The 18,835-nt window shown below is 41.9% G+C and overlaps 1 protein-coding gene across 9 annotated transcripts in view; it reads right to left on the bottom strand.

Moving 5' to 3' along the window:
- The window catches only part of LOC147032944 (nuclear factor 1 A-type-like), a 401,548-nt gene that overhangs the window by 26,646 nt on the left and 356,067 nt on the right, over nucleotides 1–18,835 (bottom strand). For 8 of the 9 annotated variants that reach the window (XM_085870986.1, XM_085870985.1, XM_085870982.1 and 5 more), the window contains one exon: nucleotides 4,697–4,834. The exons of the other annotated variant lie outside the window; for it this stretch is intronic. In XM_085870986.1, the coding sequence (XP_085727112.1) occupies nucleotides 4,697–4,834 (138 nt within the window). The remainder of the gene's footprint in view (nucleotides 1–4,696; nucleotides 4,835–18,835) is intronic. 9 annotated transcript variants of the gene reach the window in all.

Genomic DNA, 18,835 nt, shown 5'->3' on the forward strand with positions numbered 1-18,835 from the left:
GTTCATCCTCCAGTAATTGTCTGTTCACAGGTTGTGCCCTGCTAGCAAGTGTATCACAAATCTCAAATGTGTGCCCCAAAAAAGCAAATATAATTGACTGGGCCCCAGAGTGCAGCATTGTGGAGTGAACAGAAAATTTTTTTTTCTTGTAAATCCTTACTTTCAGACAATCTCAATCCCTTATCAAACGAGAGAAAAAGATGTCAAAAATCGTTTTGTGTCGTATAGCCATTCAAAATTACAAAAACAACTAAAAGTTTCAAACACTATTTATGATGAAGTCAACTACCCTTTTTAAAACTACAACTTGCATTCCTTAATTCAGATAAATCTCCTTAATTTCACTTAATATTATGGGGATTGATCGCAGTTTTGTTTGCTTTCCTTTCTCAACGAGAATGAAAAGGGGAATGAAAAGAAGAAGAATTTTCGACTTATTGCCCTTTTTGTTTGGTTCTCTAAATGAACAACTGGCTTTTGTAAACATTGTCCATGTACAACAAAAAGGTGTGTCTTCATGGAATATTTGAGCAGAATAGAGGTGAACCTCCTGGAAAAACAATGTCAATCGCCATTTTTGCCTTTTGGATAATTCTTGCATCTAAAATAAAGTCACAATTCTTGCGGCCTTCTTTATATTCATTGTGCACTGCATTCTCAGAATAATTTGGCAAGAGTCACTATCACAATTATTTTTGTGTAGACAGTATTGAGACTCATGATGACGAGGCTCATGAACACTCATGATACGAACATGACTGAAAGTGATCTTTCGATATGGTAACCTGTAATTTAAACCATCTTTTGATCTGAGAGTGTGATGGATGAAACACAAAAGCCAAAACTCGTGATGTTTCACGAGTTGGTTGCTGGCTGTCTGGAAGAACTCATGCTAAGCATACACGTTGAATTGAGTTTAAATTGCATTCAACTTGCTATTCCAGGCAAAAGTACATCCCCTTCCAGTAGTAATTCTCTGCAGACTACTGTAGTATATGAGAGTACAACTCTCATATACTCTAGTTCTAATTGTAGCATTTTTGCCTGGGATAGATTTATGGCTATATAAACAATGGAGATTTTTATATTTCATTTACTTTGCTGCTAGTTATCATATTAATGAACCAGAAGATTAAAAGGCACATTGGTAGTGAAAGATGGAGTGCTTAATTGCTGCAAAAAAGGCAAACAGCAATACAGTACAATGGCAACAACACATGTCCACGCACAGTAAATAGATTGACAGTTTGAAGGCAAACAAACACGATGATAAAAGTTTTTTGAAGTCTTTTAGTTATGATGAACTCTTTAGTAATCAACTCAAAGATTAGGACTGAGTGTATGAGCACATTCAACACCTTCAAACTCAAATGTTGTTTTCTTTTCTTTGGTAAAAAATGTCCTAATACAGTGAGGTAAGTAAATCAGATCTGACCGACACATTCGGCATTCAAAACCAGATGGCATCATATCATTGGATAATAAATGAACCAATCACAGAATGCAATGCAATGTCTACCCATGAAAAATCAGTTGAACCTTGTCAGTTAATCTTTTGTGATCAAGATGGGCAAAAAAAGGAAATACATTTTGAAGCAATTGCTGTTATTTTACTTTTAAAGGTGGAAGTTAAACCAAAAACGACATTGCAAAAACCCCCAAAAAATTTTTTTGGGCATATTCACCAAAGGTTTTCATTTATGTGATGAAGGAAACTATTAGCGAGGAAAAAAAAAACAATGTTAAAAACAAACAGTCGTATGTCACTCCAGCCCAAGTTAAACGTAATGTCACATCGACAGGTCTGCTAACGTGGTCCTGTCGCGCCAAAGCAATGTGCTTCACGAATGGCCGAATTACGGGGATTCACACTCAAGCTTCTCGTGTAGTTTCCCTCGGTTTGAATCCAAATCCTGCTGGTTTCATAAAGCGATCATTTAACAAATTATATCCCCCCAGGGATTAACCAAAGTTGCTGAAATGGTTGGAGCAAGCACAACAATAATGGCGGGTTATCAGGTGACGCATACACTTAAGGATTAACAGTTTTTGAAAGGAGACGAAGGATGACAAAAATGGAGAATTCTGAGATGAAGAGTACAGTGAAACAACAATAAATAAAGACAGAGAAATAAATACACGCTCAATAAAAAGAGACACTTAAAACAGAGAAGGACCTCTGGCGCCACATGCACTCATCCACTCACAAACAAAGGGGAGAAACCACGTAAGGTATTGAAGGATACTGGTGGGCAGGTCTCCAAAACCAAGCATGGGGAAGGACTGCAGGGTGACAGATGACAGAGATCAGTACTCCGGCGTCTGCGAAGGTAGGCTCGCTCCGTGCTGATGCCACTGAGCTCGGAGAAAGCGCAAGCATCCCTCGCTATGGTCAACTCACTTCTGCCCGCCTCCCCAACCCCAAACCCCACCCCACCATTGTGAGTCACTCAGGTCCAAAGAGAGCAAGAGAAGAGCAGTGAATTGCAGGAGAAAAGAGTGTAAAGAGAACAGAGAGAAAATAGTGAGAAGAGTGAAAAGCAAAGGAGGAACAAATGAGTCCATGTATGGCCTCCACATCCCCCATGATCATGCATCGTGCTTTCAAAACGTTCTTTGCTCACTCTCTTGCACCGACCAATGAGTTGGCACATCACCTTCGCCATAATGATGTCATGTTGATAGGGTGTTGCCACTGAGGCAACTCGAACCAATGACATGACACTGAAGTCTGCCAATGACAGCATGTCCGGAAGTCCTTGTGATGGCTGGTGCTGCATAAGATGCCTTGTACTCAGAACGTGAGCCACAAGGGGGGTTTATCAGCCCAAACATGAACCAAGACACATCTAATGCACTCCTCTCTTACCATGCCTGGGTGCCTTATCTGGCTTTACAAGGAGGACACGTACCAATTACACTTCTCTTATCTACCTCCCAATCTCAACTATACAGCCACTCACGGCATACATAATATAAGAACAGGACAACTTCATTCAAATTAGTCCCTGGTTTAAAAAAAAAGGTTCCAACCTATCTGAACACATGGACCATGCTAACTTAACATGCTCTCAAATTCGTACCCCATCCAACGTTCCAATAATATTTTTCTTGAAGGGCATTTACGATTTCAGCACAATTGTTGTGTTAAAGTTCCTGATGGATAAGGCATCCCTGTGAGTAAAACTTTGGACTTTTGAGCCTTTGTCCCTTTTGACACAATGCATCATTACCCTCACCAAAGGAGAGGGTATTGCATTTGTGTCCGTTTGTTTGTTTGTCTGTCTGTGTGTTTGTCCGCACAGAACTTTCAAGTTTTTCTCCGTAACTGCTTGTCGGATTGAGACAAAATTTTCACCATTGGTACGACTACTCATGTAGAATGTTTTAATGATAATTATGACGTCATAGGTCACGTGGTGTGGCAACCATGTTGGAAAAACGGAAAAAATTTGGACCTCTGTATCTCTGAAACCACACCAAGGAAAACATTGAAACTTGGCACATGGCAAGTACTCGCCATGAGGAATAAGTGATTTTTTATGATGTCATAGCTGCCCTCGTTATGACATCATAATTGCATATGTAGAACGCCACATCCGATCAGTATGAAAATTTTTGAGGGCCATCTCGGGATAAAATGGTCCACAGAAAAAAAAATGCATGACGTCATCGGTCATGTGATTCGGCAGGCGTATTGTCTTTTTTTTTTAAACCTTCAAAAATCTTCTTCTCTGAAGTGGCTGAACAGATTGAGGCGAAACTTTACAAGTATGACCGCCTGTCCATGAGGAAGAAAAACTTGACACATGTGATGTCATTGGTCACATGGTTTGGCAGCTGAATTGGATTTACCCTCAAAAAAATAAAAAATCTTCTTCTCCAGAATGGCTGAACAGATCGAGGGAAAACGTCACACACATGTTCCCCAAGCCATGGTTGTAAAAGCGTGTTAAAGAATAATTGGTCGGTCACACGGTTTGGCAGCCATATTGGATTAAAGAAATATATTAAATAATGTTTTCTCTGGAACCACTTAATCAATAGACATGAAACTTCATAATCATGATTTAGTAGTGATGTGGAATACATGCTTTAAATGTCATCTTAATCGGGCACATGGTTTGGCAGCCATATTGGATTTACCCTCAAACCCATAAAAAAATACACCACTCAAAAGAAATCCTGGTGAGGGTCTGCAATCTCTGATTGCACTTTTTCTTGTTGGTTTTGCAGTGGTTCTCACAACTATTGTTCATTGGAATTCATGCCATTTGCGAATGCATTGGTGCTTTCATAAAGAAGCATATTTTGTGGATATACATGGTCTGAATTACAATGATTGGTTATATCCCTCAAAAGAATACCAAATGGCTACAAACAGTGGTAAGCAATTTCAAATAATAACCTTAAGTTATAAAGAAACAAACAATTTCTGTGAACAAAAGTAAAATTCTTAAAATTGTGCATTTATTAATTTTTATCCACAATGCATAACAATTTCACTGTTAAATCACAATGGTCTGATACCACAAAATGAGAGCAGGATCAAAAGGAAGACATACAGGCAGGATTGGGTAATACAGTACAAAGTGCGGAAAAAAAGTGCAAATTGAAAAGCAAATACTATGAGACTGAACATTAGAATGATTAAAATGGAGAATACATGTTTAACACGGACAAACCGCTTTCACACCTGGTGATGTAGGTTGAGGATGGGTGAAAAAGGTCGGGGTTGGAGAAGGGAAGTATGGTGGAGGGTTATTGCTCCTCTTTCCTCTCCCTGTGTGCTAACACAGTGTTGATTCAAACCCAAAGTTTCTTTGTCCCCAGTCTGAAAGAATGCAAACAGGGAAACATTCTCTAGTGGATAAAAATTGGGAAGTCCATTAGCTGCCAAAGAAACGACTGAATTTTACGAATAATGCTCTCATGCCGTAATTCCTTTGTATTTCTCTTATTCCTGTCATTGTCTATTGTGTTTTTTTTTGTGGTTTGAATTTAGTGTTTGTTACCATTGGTAGAGGAAATTTGAGGTGTTTAGGCAATTAATTGGGATATGTCTGTTGATTAATTGTAAGCTGGATTATCACAGTCAGCGAATGAGAGGGATTTTATCAGGAGTCACGTTTCACAATTCCAAGACTAATATCAATACCAAAGGACCAAACAATATTGTACTTGTTGCAGCAGACAACCATGTCTCAAAACACAAACTCAACATAATGCACATGTTCACACATCGAGATGGTCTACTTTCTTCGAGGAAATAAATTTACCGGTAAAAACTCACAAGCCCCTCAAATATCCAGAGTATATTAAATGTCTACTTCATTGCTTCAGGTAGATTTATGATCACATTTAGCATTTAGCAATGTGGCCTATAATATAAGGGGCATTCCAAAAGTTCTACAAGAAAGATAATCACAATAGTCCAGTATGAATCAATAAAAGAATAACAATGTGTGTGTGTGTGTTTTGATATATGCATATAATAGATAAATTTACAACATATAATTGTACGCATCTTCGACACTTATGGTATCTCGTTTGTCAAACTTTTTGAACACACCACTTACTCTGACAATGCAAGTTGCATAGTGAAACAGATTAATTGTTGTTTTGAGAGATCTGGATGAAGGTTGAAGAATGGGAAAGAAAAGAAGAAAAATATACAGAGAAAGGGGTTTGTGTTGGTACATGTGAAATCTGCCACAAAAAAAATGAACATCTTGAGGAAGAATTATTGTTTTCACATTAGCTCACAATATATCTGCAAGCACAGATCATTGAACATGTACATTGCATATTAAATATATAAAGAGACTATTATAACATTTCCTTGACACCACAAATTGAAATGGTTGGTTGAAAGAGACCCTCCAAAGTGAAGATCATCAAGGCACGAGGCAAGAAGGCGTTCCACAGACATTGGGCATTGCACAGTCTATGACCGGCAGACTGTGGGTGAAGTGCAGACTTGTCGGCCAGATCATAGACCATGAAGTAGATTGCAATATGTGATCACTGCTTGAAGTGATTGAAGACTCATCAATTTAGCCGAGGTAAATTCCACCAGAAATGGAGCTTTGTCAAAATTCTTGCAGTGATTGATTGCAGATATTTAGGAATTCTAAAAAAAAACTTGGTTTGCATGCATGATGCTTCTGCGCTTCAATTCCAATCAAGTATCATCATTGTCAGACTAAACTCCAATGGTGTCGTGACCACTGCAAATATAACCTTTTGGGCAAAATAAAAAGATCCCCAACCTATACTTATCCAAATATCTCAGACTCAGAAATGAAAAAACAAATTGGGTTGATGTTAAATGATCATCGTTTGTGAATACGTTTGCATTGTCTATACTACACAGTTTCCATGTAATGCATGGTGAATTATACCCTTTCATTTAGCGAGCTACTAACATATAGGACCCGCTGCTTTGCTGACTGGAATACCAGTCTTCACGAAAAAAAAAAAAAACCAAAAACGTTGTTTGTGTGTTCCTTCCTTGTACTTTTACACATTTTTCTTTTTCTTTGAGAAGTATTGCTGTGTATAATTTAGTGTGTTCCTTCCATGTGTGTCACGCTTTGTTCTAAATGGTTCATACTGTTGGAGGATAACAAAAATGGTGCCGTTGGAAACACGACATTAAGCTCCAAATCCTGCTAAAAGTAATTTTTAATGATTAAATGGACCTGATCACACACACACACACACACACACACACACACACACACACACACACACACACACACACACACACACACACACACACACACACACACAGACAAAGACATTATACCTCAAGGACAAAATTAATTGCATGCCAAACTTATTTGGAATTTGCGTTTTTTTTGTATACAATGTTGAGATTTTGAAGGAGTGAGAACATAGAACAGATCAGGATGTAACAGAACAAAAGGAATAGCAGAAAGAGAGGGGAGGAACACCAACAGTAGGGTTGAGGGACAAAATAGAGGGAGACTTGGAGAAATAAGGGATGTGGGGAAGAGTGAGGGCAAGGGGACGATGGGCAAGATGGATACAGCCGCAAACTCTCAGGAAGGAAAAACTGGTTATTTGGAAAGAGGTGGGCTTGGGGTGGGTAAATGAGGGTATGAAGGATCATGGTTTTGGATGGGGACAATCTGAGATGGTGGTGAACAGCTGTCTTGAAGTCCTGTGGGAAATAATGATATTGAAGAGAATGTGGAAGTTGGTTTGACAGGCAGGAAAAAAGAGGAACGAATGAGTGGAGGTGAGCAGTGATTCCTATTTGGGAGTTTCACAAGAAGGAGGTTGCTTGTCGACCACGTGCACCCTGCAGAAACCTGGGAGGGGTGGAGGAGTTGGGGGGGGGGGACAAAGCATGCTTTATTATTGATGCAAAATGAAGAGAGCAGAATAACTGGTAGAAAAGACACATGTAAGAAGAAAGAAAGGGTGGAGGGGTGGGGTACTTAAAATGCAGAGGACAAGCATAAAAAACCCCACAAACACACAGCCCAGTGCTACGGACTGACCACCTGTATTCGTTGATTCTTGCCACCTCGAGGAATTTATCAAACTTTTTAAAACTACAAATTGTGCTGACTTCCATGACTCTTCATGCAATCTATTATAACTACAAAGTACTCTGAAAAACAAAAATTCCAATCTTGATCATTTCAATCCTTGCCCTCCTTAAAAATTTGTACACACACACACACACACACACACACACACACACACACACACACACACACACACATACACACACACACACACACACACACACACACACACACACACACACACAGTCAAGGCTTGTCCTTTTCTTTAGTTGATGCCATTATCTCAAAAATATCTATCTATATATGCTTGCATCAACTCCAGCAATTCCATTTCATGTCTTAAATAAGAGGATGGTTGACATGGGCCTTTTGTTGTTGAGCATGTTAGGATTATAGTTCAATCATGAAATTTGGTGTCATGATATTGTCTTTCTTGAGCAAGTTATGCAGAAAGTGACAACAAATCTGGTCAAGCATTCTGGAGAAAGCCAAGATGGCAGCTAGTGCAGTCAAGTATGCTGTGGAACAGAGCTGTTAAGACATTGTGAAGAACAACTTCAAACCTGCTGAAATTCACAGAAGATTGGCTGCACAATAATTGGTGATGCATGCTTTTCATGTCGTTGTTTCGATGCTGTAGTGAGTTCAAGAATGACTGCAAATTGGTGAGCGATCTTGAGCATCGTCCCAGGACACAACCAACTGCTGTCACTTAGGCAAACAGTAAACATGTCGAACAGCTCAATGTGAAAAACATCACTGGATTATTAGTCCCCTTCCCGTTTCACCAGAGGGGACTATAGCTTTGCTCTCCATCTGTCTGTCGTACCTGTGCTTTTTCAGACGTTTTTCCCATACCCTTTAACATATTCAACTGAAACTTGGTGCGCGGCTTTATTATGATAAGTTACTGAACAAGTTAGAGTTGCAGGTTGTTTCGTCAATTTTTCACAGAGTTATGCTTTTTTGGAGTTAAGAGTTCTCACTCTTGTTACACATGAAATTGCAGAAGAATTTGATGTCAGTGTGGAAGTGTGTCAGCAATCATTGACTCACTTTTGAAATTCAACAAGGTCAGTGCAAGGTGTATCGCAAAGGATCTCACAATTGTTCGAAAGGTAATTCATGTGGCCAATGCAATGGAGCTCCTGTAACACCACCAAAGGGAAGTCCCTTGTACTCCTTTATTTATTTTAGTTGCTGTCCCAACACTGACAATTGAGTATGAGGGTTGGAGAGGAGTGTTGGGTATTGTAACAAGAACATGATCCGAAGACAGCATGATCACATGCAGTGTAAAGCAGTACAATGCTGGTATATTAAAATATTCATTGCAAGTGCAACACACATTACTCTATGCATACTTTTGCTACCTCTGAGCTCAAAATAGACATTTCAGTGATGTGTGACAAAAGAATATATATAATATTAATAACAATAAAAATAAAATGGTAAATATTCAATGAGATTGTAACTGTGATTATAAAGTGATTGGAGTTAGCTAATGAATAGTAAAGTAGTGAAATAAGCTCAGACTTTATCAAAATATTTTTGTCTCGCATATGGAGGGAGAAAGTGAAAGCAAAAGAGTAAACAGCACAGAACTCTGCAATGAGGAACATTGTATGCTTTTTACTCTCCATATGGTTGTCTTCCCTGCAGGCTTGGCTTCTCCAGCCTTCGAGACTGATTTCCTGTAGCCCTGCACTAATGCTCTCACGTGTGCCAAGCTATGCAGTGCTCACTTCTAATGTACGATACTCAGCTTTGACCTTCATGTTGCCCTCAAAAAATTTGGGTCACACAAATCACAAAATGGCAGCACAATTTTAGAAGACAAAATGGTACACTTCAATTTAATTCTTTTTCAACTGCCTGGAGGTTTTCTTTGAAAACAATGCCAGTGAGAACCGTTGAAAGTGTTCTGATTTTTCAATTCTCCACCATGCATTCCAAGTGCAGTCTTTAAAGTGCGGCCATTTTGGACGTTCCCGGCCGAGACGATGCAACGACAAATATTTTACCTTGCCAATACCTTGTCAGTATTTGAACCATAAAACACTAGTGATCAACAGTCTGGCTTATCCTGGTCAGGCGTTTAATTAAAATAGATTTACATCACTAATCATATCTGATGTATTCCTATGAACTGAGTTTTTTTAAGTGGAAATTCCAGCAGAAGCATAAGGTCCATAGTCATAAAGAATGACCTCCTAAAAACAAGGGAAGGGAATAAGAGTGAATCCGAATAAGTTGACTTGCATCACACGTAGACCTGGCCAGGTGAGGCACACAGTTTATCCCCACACTGAAGGTGATTAATGAGCTGGCTTGGTTTTACCAATAATCCGATCGTGATATGGCAGTTCTCCTGCAACTAACTTTACTTGGAATTCAAAACCCGAAAACTGCACCCTTCATCTGGATTTGAACCACAACATCTGGCATGCCAGTCCAGGGTCTTCACCACCAAGTCACTATTCTACTCAGTTCAAGCTTTTTACCCTGTATGTTACCATTTATACATTCAGATGAAATATACCGAAGTATTTTACTTATACTGCAGCGACATGAACACGAGGATAGCTATTTCAAAAATAATAACAACAATGATTAAACTTGCATTGATGCAGATGAAAACAACATGAGGAACAATAGACTCGATTCACGTCCTCTGCTATGCATTTGGGCCCCACGGCTCCATCCCCAAGTGAGGTTCTTCCCAAGATACAGCCGCACGATTTCTGCAATCCCTGCAATCAATCAGCCTGCATTAGCCTGAGCTCGGCTGCGCTGGGCGAGCAGGCCGACCGAGTCTCGGGTGCAACTCTGCAGAAATCTTCCAGCATCGATGCTGCTCAAAAGTGCAATCTTTACAGTGCGCTGTGTTTCACTACCAGGTATGCAAAGGGCAATGCAATCAATATCAACATAACTCATGTGATAAGCCCGTTGGAAATTAACACTGGGATTGTGCGTTGTTATCCACATGGAAAGAAAATCATGTCATTTTTGTTCAGTGATCTAAAGTCTTGGTAATAGGGGGTTTGAATATTTTTGAAGAAGGAACTGGGGGAGTATGAGAGTGAGTGGTTTTCCAAAATCCAACCACCCTCTCACAGCAAAATAAACACCCCTTCCTTCTCATTCTGTACTCTGTATTGTTAATGCATTGCATTTTTCTTTAAATTGTTTTCAGTAACAGAACTCTAAGTACTAAACTAATGTTGATTGTTTTCAAAAGCTTTTGTCCCAAATGACATTTCCATGTCAACCAGTATTTGCATTGAAGTAGTTATGTTCTTTGTTGCTAGGTGATGTTTCTTAAGGGCATCATGTCACTGGGACGACTTTGGGTAAAGTTTAAGCAAAGAAAACGTTTTCTTCACTTGTGTTGGTTTGTCTCTTTGTGCAAATGTTAATAAGAATTATGATTGGCATATTAGTGCTGCCAAGAAAACATGAAACATGTTTTGAGAAAAAGGAAGTTGAAACATCATCAACACCACAAAAAAAAAAAAAATAAAGCTCTGATGAAAATTGCTCAATGAAAGCAACGCAACTCTTTTTGTCAAGCACAGTATATTTGTGGGCAAGTATACTTGTCAATATTAAAAATGTCACAAGACTTTTGCCGAAGAATGTAAATAAAATGTCTGTGTGGCTACTAAGTTTCATATAACAATGTCGAACTTCATTTCCAACATGACTGTACAAATATGTGCAAGCTATATTTAAATACAGTTCTGTATCTCTCTTTATCAATCATTAATATGTGTACCATTCAAAAGGTTCCTGGAAAAAGATGCTCACATTTCTTGATTTTTCAAGAAATAAGATCTAATTGGAATATATATATATATATATATATATATATATATATATATATATATATATATATATATATTTATTTGTATAGATATGTGTATGTATATATGTGTATGTGTATATATATATATATATATATATATATATATATATATATATATATATATATATATATATATATATATATTCACTAACACCTGTTTGATGGAAATGGAAAAAGTGGTCTCAGGCGTCTTTCCAGAATATCCAATAAATGCTCGATGGGGTTCAAATCTGGTGACTGAGAAGGCCATTACATGTAGATAACATAAGTTATGGTCATCAAAACATTGGGTGATCACACATGCTCTGTGGATGGGGACATTGTCATCCTGGAAGACACCCCTCCAAGCAGGAAAGAAATCCTGCAACACGGGATGAAGATGATCACTCAGTCCCATAAAGTAGCAATTGGCAATGACCTTGGCTTCTACGGGAATGACTGCACCCAAATTATGCCAGGAAAATGTGCCCCACAACATTACAGAACCACCAGAACCCTTCACTGTTGGAACCAAGCACTCAGGGTTGTAGATTTTTTTTTAAGTTGGCGCCACACATGCACTCGTCCATTAGTCGAGAACATTGTGACGGATGATTCATCTGACCATATTAAATTTCTCCACTGCTCGCTAATCTATTTACTGTGCTCTTTGTACCACTAAACTCCCAAACATGCATTGCCAGGTGTGATGAGCAGTTTATGCATTGCAACCCGACTATGGTATCCCGCTCTGTGAAGTTCTCGGCAGACCATATTTGATGAAACTGGCGGCTCATGCTCCAGGTTGAAATTTTCAGTTGATGGATCTGCGGATGCTCGCCTGCTTTGCTGTGCACTTCAAATTAATGCATGGATATCATGATCCTGGAGTATGTGCTTCCGCCCTCTGTTGCCCTTTGCTGATGATGTCTTTCCCTCAGTGTTCCATGCTGACATCACCTTTGACACCATTGCTCATAAAACATCAGCAAGTTGAGCTGTCTTTGTCATGAAGCTCCTGCCAAACGTGCCCAAACAAACACCCCTCTTCCGATGTCACTCAGGTCTCCTCTTGTGGCCATGCTTGCTATAATCACAGGCAACCAGGCCTGTGCAGCGTTTTTACACCTGACACGAAGCATGCTGGGATGTTATTTGCTTAGTAAACACGTGGGCCACACCTGTGTGGAAGCCATTGCTTTCAATATACTTGGTGTCCGTCATTTATCCAGGTGATTCCATTATTTTTGTCCACAACCTGCACATTGTTTTAAAGAACTACATCAGGCATGCTGCCTTTATTGTCGGCTGCTACAGAAGTGATGACAGGGGGAGGAGTAGAGAGGTTTTGGCTCGAAGGCAAGATGGACCACCATTTTGTCTCTTTTGTGTGAGGAGTCAAGAGATTTTGGCTCGGAGAGACAATGTGCCTCCATTTTCCGCTCTCTCCTGTGAAGCAACCTGGCAATTGAGAGATCAGATGGGTGTGGGTGATGCTTGCAGACGTGCCTGGAGCTGGAGGAGTGCTGATGGTTGAAGTCGTCGACCCTCTGCCTTCGAGTCAAGACAAGACCATGACACTGCAAGCAAACCAGGCCTGAACCAGAATCCTTTATTCCTCTATTTAATTTACCTTATTGCTGCTGCTTTTTCATTATTTTTAACTCTTCCCCTCCCCTCCCTTCGTTAGCCGTCTAAATGTGTCAATGTGTCGGCCTTCGTTGGATAACTATGTGGCCTCTGTGTGTGTTAAGGGGAAAGAGTTATCCAGTGGTGTTGTGTGTATTTATATTGCCTACGCTGATTGTGAATGATTATTTCATCAAAGCTTGTATGAAGAAACCATTGTTGCCCCTAAATTTATATGATGGAATAAACCTTGTGTACATCGTAAACTGGACCCATAGCATAAAAGGGTTATGTCGCCACCTACCAAAGAGTATATCTGACTCCCCCTCCTTCCGGCCCCCTTTCCCCCAGCAAAATTGTGCAAGCTTCCAAAAAACGCTCGTTAAGCTTGTGGACCTCAGCCTGGGGGACGGGGGCGGGGGGGCGGGGGGAGGGCTGGCAATAGGACCTACGCCCACTGACTTTACCCCTTGTAACTCTCACAGTCAGGAGTGATGTTTGGGGCCATGGTCCGAATCCAGTCATCCGTAAAAAAAATTAAATATATACTTTAATATATGTATTTTTATCGGGGACCCAGTATTTCCCCAAGGGACGAGACTCAGTATTGCAAGAGATAAACTCACCAAGGAAAGAGAGGGAGGTCAGTGGGGGGTAAGTTTGGCTGTGCATGCTTATCATGAGTTTGGGAATTACTGTTCCAATATAAACTGTGCAACAAGGTTTTGGTGTGCTTATTCCCCCCAAAACGAATTTATGATGCTGGAGATGTGCTCACAATCAAAACTGTCACAGCAAATAAATAGAAAATAATGGTTTAATTAATAATGTGGAGGGAGATATGCTAACCAATTGCAAAGGAGAAAAACGACTTGACAATACATGCTTAAACTAGACCAATTTAGAATAACACCTTCTTAAATGAACTCTTAAGGACACGCACACAATCACAGGAGGATGGTAGAAAGATAGAAGATGGGGGGGGGGGGGGGATGCGGAGGCCTTCCCTAAAATTTGAGGCACCATGAACTGGCATGGTGTCTGACCTGCATGCTAGGTCTCGTCGGCAGCACAAGGTGAGCTGGTCGGGAGCAGAGGACAGGCTCATTACAGCTGCCGTGGGCTCCGGCTGCGCTGCCCGCACCCTCGCCTCAAGCTCACTCCAACTGGACAGGTAGAACTCTAACTCACTCCACTTGGTGAGCTGGTCACCTGGATACAACTCTGGCTGTGGAGGCTACAACTGCAGTGGTGCAACTGGCAACTGGTGTAGCATGTGCGGGTCATTCCCTTTTATAACCCCCAGCAAGTGACGTCACCGCAACTCCCTCAGTGGCTGCACGTGACCCCCAGGCACTGAGCTCTGGGCATCATATGCCAGAAGTCCCGCCCACATGCACACTGCTGGGATGATCGTTAATAAAATAAAGCAGAGGAAATGAAAGCCCATGTAACAAAAGAAAATAGACGACTGGCAGGAGGATGAGGTACTGTCTAAACTCAAAACAATCGATTCTGACAGTGCTAATTGTAGTTAAGTAATCACGAGACGACTTATTCCGACATTGATTTGGAGATAACTATCGAATTCATTAACCCCCTGACTCCATAGGCATTTCCTGTGCATATCATCAGATTCATATCGTTGGGATTATCCACCAATTTTAGGACAAAGCTCCACTCCACCAATTTGAAGCAACCAAGAAAGAGCATACTTAGTTTTGTTTGTGGTCCACAAACTTCCTCAAGCATAAATAAATATCATCATCATCATCATCATCAACATCATCATCATATGTTCAAAGCTTGCCACCTCTGTCTGTATGTTTGTCTTGCGTGCAATCCTAAACCGTGGGACAGAATGAGTTGAAACTCAGTGGTTGTACTCGAGGTGTACCCGTAAATATTTTCGGTGGTTAAAGAAAACATCACCATAATATTCACATTTGTTTTGGCGAAAGTGGTGATGCAAATTCTCTATGTAAATGTGTATCAAGTAGCACTGTTCCTGGTGGGAGTGGGTATTACAAGTCAAATTTTTCTAAAATATGTGGTGTTCAACTGACATGAAATGCATAGGCATCAAAAATGATCATGATCATTCGAGCTTTGTTTATTTTTTTTGTATACCTTGTTGAGGCTCGTGTGAGAGCTAACACATAACGCACAGCAAGGGGGAATGAGACAAGAGGGGTGGGAGTGGGAGGGACAAAACAGTGGGGAACAGACACATGAGGAGATCTGTGGAAGGGAGAGGGATGGGACAGGGAACATGGGGAAGAGAAGATGGACATTACAGGGACTTTCAGGAAGGAAAGCAGGAGAAATGAAGGAAGTGGGCTTGGGTGGATTATCGGGGGTAGAAAAGATCGATGATTTGGATGGGGGATGATAAGAGGTAGTGGTGAACAGCTGTTTTGAAAGCCTGGAGGGAAGAATGGGAAAGAATAGAGTGAGAGAGTTTATTCCAAAGGCGGGAAAAAAGAGGAATGAAAGAGTGAAGGTGAGCAGTGATTTGTGATTTTGGTAGTTTTATCAGAAGGGGTTTGTTGGTGGACCTTGAGCACCCTGTGGAAATGTGGTGGGGACAAATCGCAGAGAGAGCAGAGGGGGGCAAGGCTGGAGAGGAGACGGTAAAAGACAGAAAGACCACCGACCAACCTGCGGTGATTGAGTGAGAGGCCCAAAGACTCAGCTTCATTGCCGGAGATGCTGATGATCCTAAATGCCCTGGTTTCGACAGCGTGAAGCCGAGAAAGGTGGGAGGCAGGAGCACCAGCCCAGAGGGGAGAGCAGTACTCCATCAGGCTACGGACAAAAGCTTTGTAAGTGGTCAAGAGCTCGAGGGCCGAGGAAGGACTTTGCACGATGGAGGATTCCCAGTCGGCGACTGGCTTTGGAGGCGAGGTTGGAAATGTGACTTTCCCAGGAAAGATCATGGCAGATAGTGAGACCTAGAAGCTTGAAAGAAAAGACTTCTTCCAGAGGATTGTTGAGAAAGTGGATGGGGGGGGGTTCTAAACGGTCCTTTCGAAGAGACAAAGTGAGAGTGTGAGATTTGTCTGGATTGAAAGACATGTTCCACGTGTTGGACCAGTTTGTGATTTTATCCAGATCTGCAGTGAGCGAAGAAGCTGCTGCTTGTCGGTCTGAGGGATGACAGATGGTACGGCAGAGGGTGGAGTCATCAGCAAAGAGATATAGAGGATTTTCCAGAGAGTTGGAGAGATCATTGATGAAAACCAGAAAAAGAACAGGGCCCAGAACGCTACCTTGAGGAACTCCAGCCTGGACAGGAAGAGGGGATGAAAGAACTCCATTTAGGGCCACACGTTGACTGCGACAGGAGAGGAAGTCTGTGACCCATGAGTGGAGATGGCCTTGAATACCATGGGAAGAGAGTTTGGTGAGTAGTGCAGGGTGCCAGACTGTGTCAAAAGCACGTGATATATCCAGGGATACAGCTCGGATTTCCTGTCTGGCATTGAGGACCTCCATCCATTGATGGGAGAGCAGAAGCAGCATATCCAGGGTAGAATGACCTGGTCTGAAACCAAATTGATGATCGGAAATCAAGCCATTGGAGAAGAGAAAGGATTTCATGTCTGAAGCGATGATGGATTCCATAACCTTGCTGATGATTGGGAGAAGGCTGATTGGTCTGTAGTTGCAGGGATCTGTTTTTGCACCTTTTTTATGCAGGGCAGTGATGTTTGCAGATTTCCAAGCAGATGGCAGATGACTTTGAGCAAATGAGAAGGTGAATAGAACAGAGAGAGGGTGAGCAAGAGCAGAAGAGCAGGCTTTGAGGACACGTGGGCTGATGCCGTCTGGACCGGTTGCAGAATCTGACTCGAGGTTTGAAAGCAAGCTCTCCACCTTGTCAGGAGAAAAGGACACAGAGTCCAGGGACAGTTGGGTGTGACTGGGTAAGGTGGGTAGAGAAAGTAATGGGTTTAGGACACAAGATTTAGCTGCAAACACCGAGTTTAGGCATTCAGCTTTTTCACGTGCGGTATCAGCAGTGCGGCCATTTGGCGTAAGGGAGGGGATGGAGGGGGAACATACACCAGAAACAGATTTGATTAAACGCCACCAGGATTGAGGAGGGTGAGAGGTTTGAGAGTTCAGACTTGAGATGAGAAAGATGTTGTTTTCTGGCTCTCCTGAGGGTAGATACACACTTGTTCCGAGCTTTATGGAAGGAACTGAGATTGCCCTCAGTTGGGTTTGCTTTCCATGAGGCAAAGGCAAGTTGTTTCAGGACAACTGCCTCGCCACAAGCTTCAGTCAACCAAGGGCGATAGGAAGGGTAGGACAACTGAAGACGAGAGGGTATAAATCTGTGCATGAGGGAGAGCAAGTTTCTTTGAAATAATTCCCAGGATGAGTTGATGTTTGAGAAAGTAGTGATAGGAGACCACTCTATAAGTTTGATGGCTGCTTGCAGACCCTGCCAATCGGCTTGAGTGAAATGCCAGACTCGACGGCGGTGAGGTGGTTCTCTGATAACAGCCAGAGAGATGTCCACTTTGACAAGAACGTGGTCAGAAGAACCGATTGGAGCGGAGGAAGACCAGCAGATATTGTCAGGGAAATTTGTCAAAATAAGATCCAAAAGAGATGAAGTACCATTGGTTGAGATCTGGGTTGGGAAGTTGACCGATTGAGTCAGTCCCAATGAGTCGCAGAAAGCTTTTGCTGAGGTGACATGACAGGTGAGAGAGGTCCCCACACCCAGCCAACTGGCATGATGACAATTTAAGTCACCACATGAGGAAGAGAGAGTTTGGATGAGAAGATAGAAGATGGTCCATGTTTTCAGATAGTGAGGTGTAGATGGAGTCATCACTGCTAGGTGGACGGTACAGTACACATATAAATATGAGGTGGGAGTGGAGGGAAGCGGTAGCCAGAGGTATTCCTGGCGGTGTGGGGGAGTGAGAGCAGTGCATGGAGAGTGAGGAATAGAGTCTTTGATGAAGAGAGCAACTCCTCCACCAGGACGAGGCTCAGGTCTGTCAAACCGGAGGAGGGAGTAACCAGGGAGAGATACTTGGGAGTCAGACACGTCTTGGGGGAGGAAAGTTTCTGTTAGGCAGATTATGTCTGGTTTGTCAGTGGCAACCTGTATGGAAAGATCTGAAAGGTTTGAGCAAAGGCCCCGGATATTTGAGGTCCACACTTTTAATGAAATGGTAGGGCAGGAGGATTTGGGTGCAGGGGGTGGGGGGAGGGGAGGGTAGGCCAAGGGACGAGGGGGGAGGTAAGGAGGGTTGTTGAAAGAGTGTGGGGGATTGCAGAATAGCTAGGGAGGGGCTGAATGAGGAGGAGAAAAGGCTCTGTGGTGCTGGGGGAGGGGGGACAAGAGAGGGGGAAGAAGGCAGTTGAAGATTTGAGGAGGTGGAGTGAAGAGATGGAGGTGAGAGGGCAGTGGAAGGAGGAAGCTTAGTGGATGAGAGGGGGGGGGGCAACTTTGAGAAGGATGAGTGAGGGGGATGAAAGGTGGGAGAAAGGTGAGGGGGGAATTTTTGAGAGAAGTGAGAAGGAGGCTTGGAGGGAGAAGTGTGGGATGGTTGCTTTGAGAGTGAGGGGTGAGAGGGTTGAGTTGGCACTGAAGTTGGAAAAAAAGAATGGTTGATGGAAAGCGAACATTCATAGCAAACTGGGGTTTTTAAAAGTTTTAGGTCAGAGATGCGATTTAACACAATTCTTGATGGATGCAATAAAGGCGAATTCAGAGAATGGAGAGAAGAAACGCTGTAACAGTTGGATGTTTTCGGCAAGGAATGAA

The sequence above is a fragment of the Eptatretus burgeri genome, chromosome 2 (assembly GCF_056783735.1).
Source record: "Eptatretus burgeri isolate ZD-2024b chromosome 2, Ebu_testis_v1, whole genome shotgun sequence".
Taxonomy (NCBI): domain Eukaryota; kingdom Metazoa; phylum Chordata; class Myxini; order Myxiniformes; family Myxinidae; genus Eptatretus; species Eptatretus burgeri.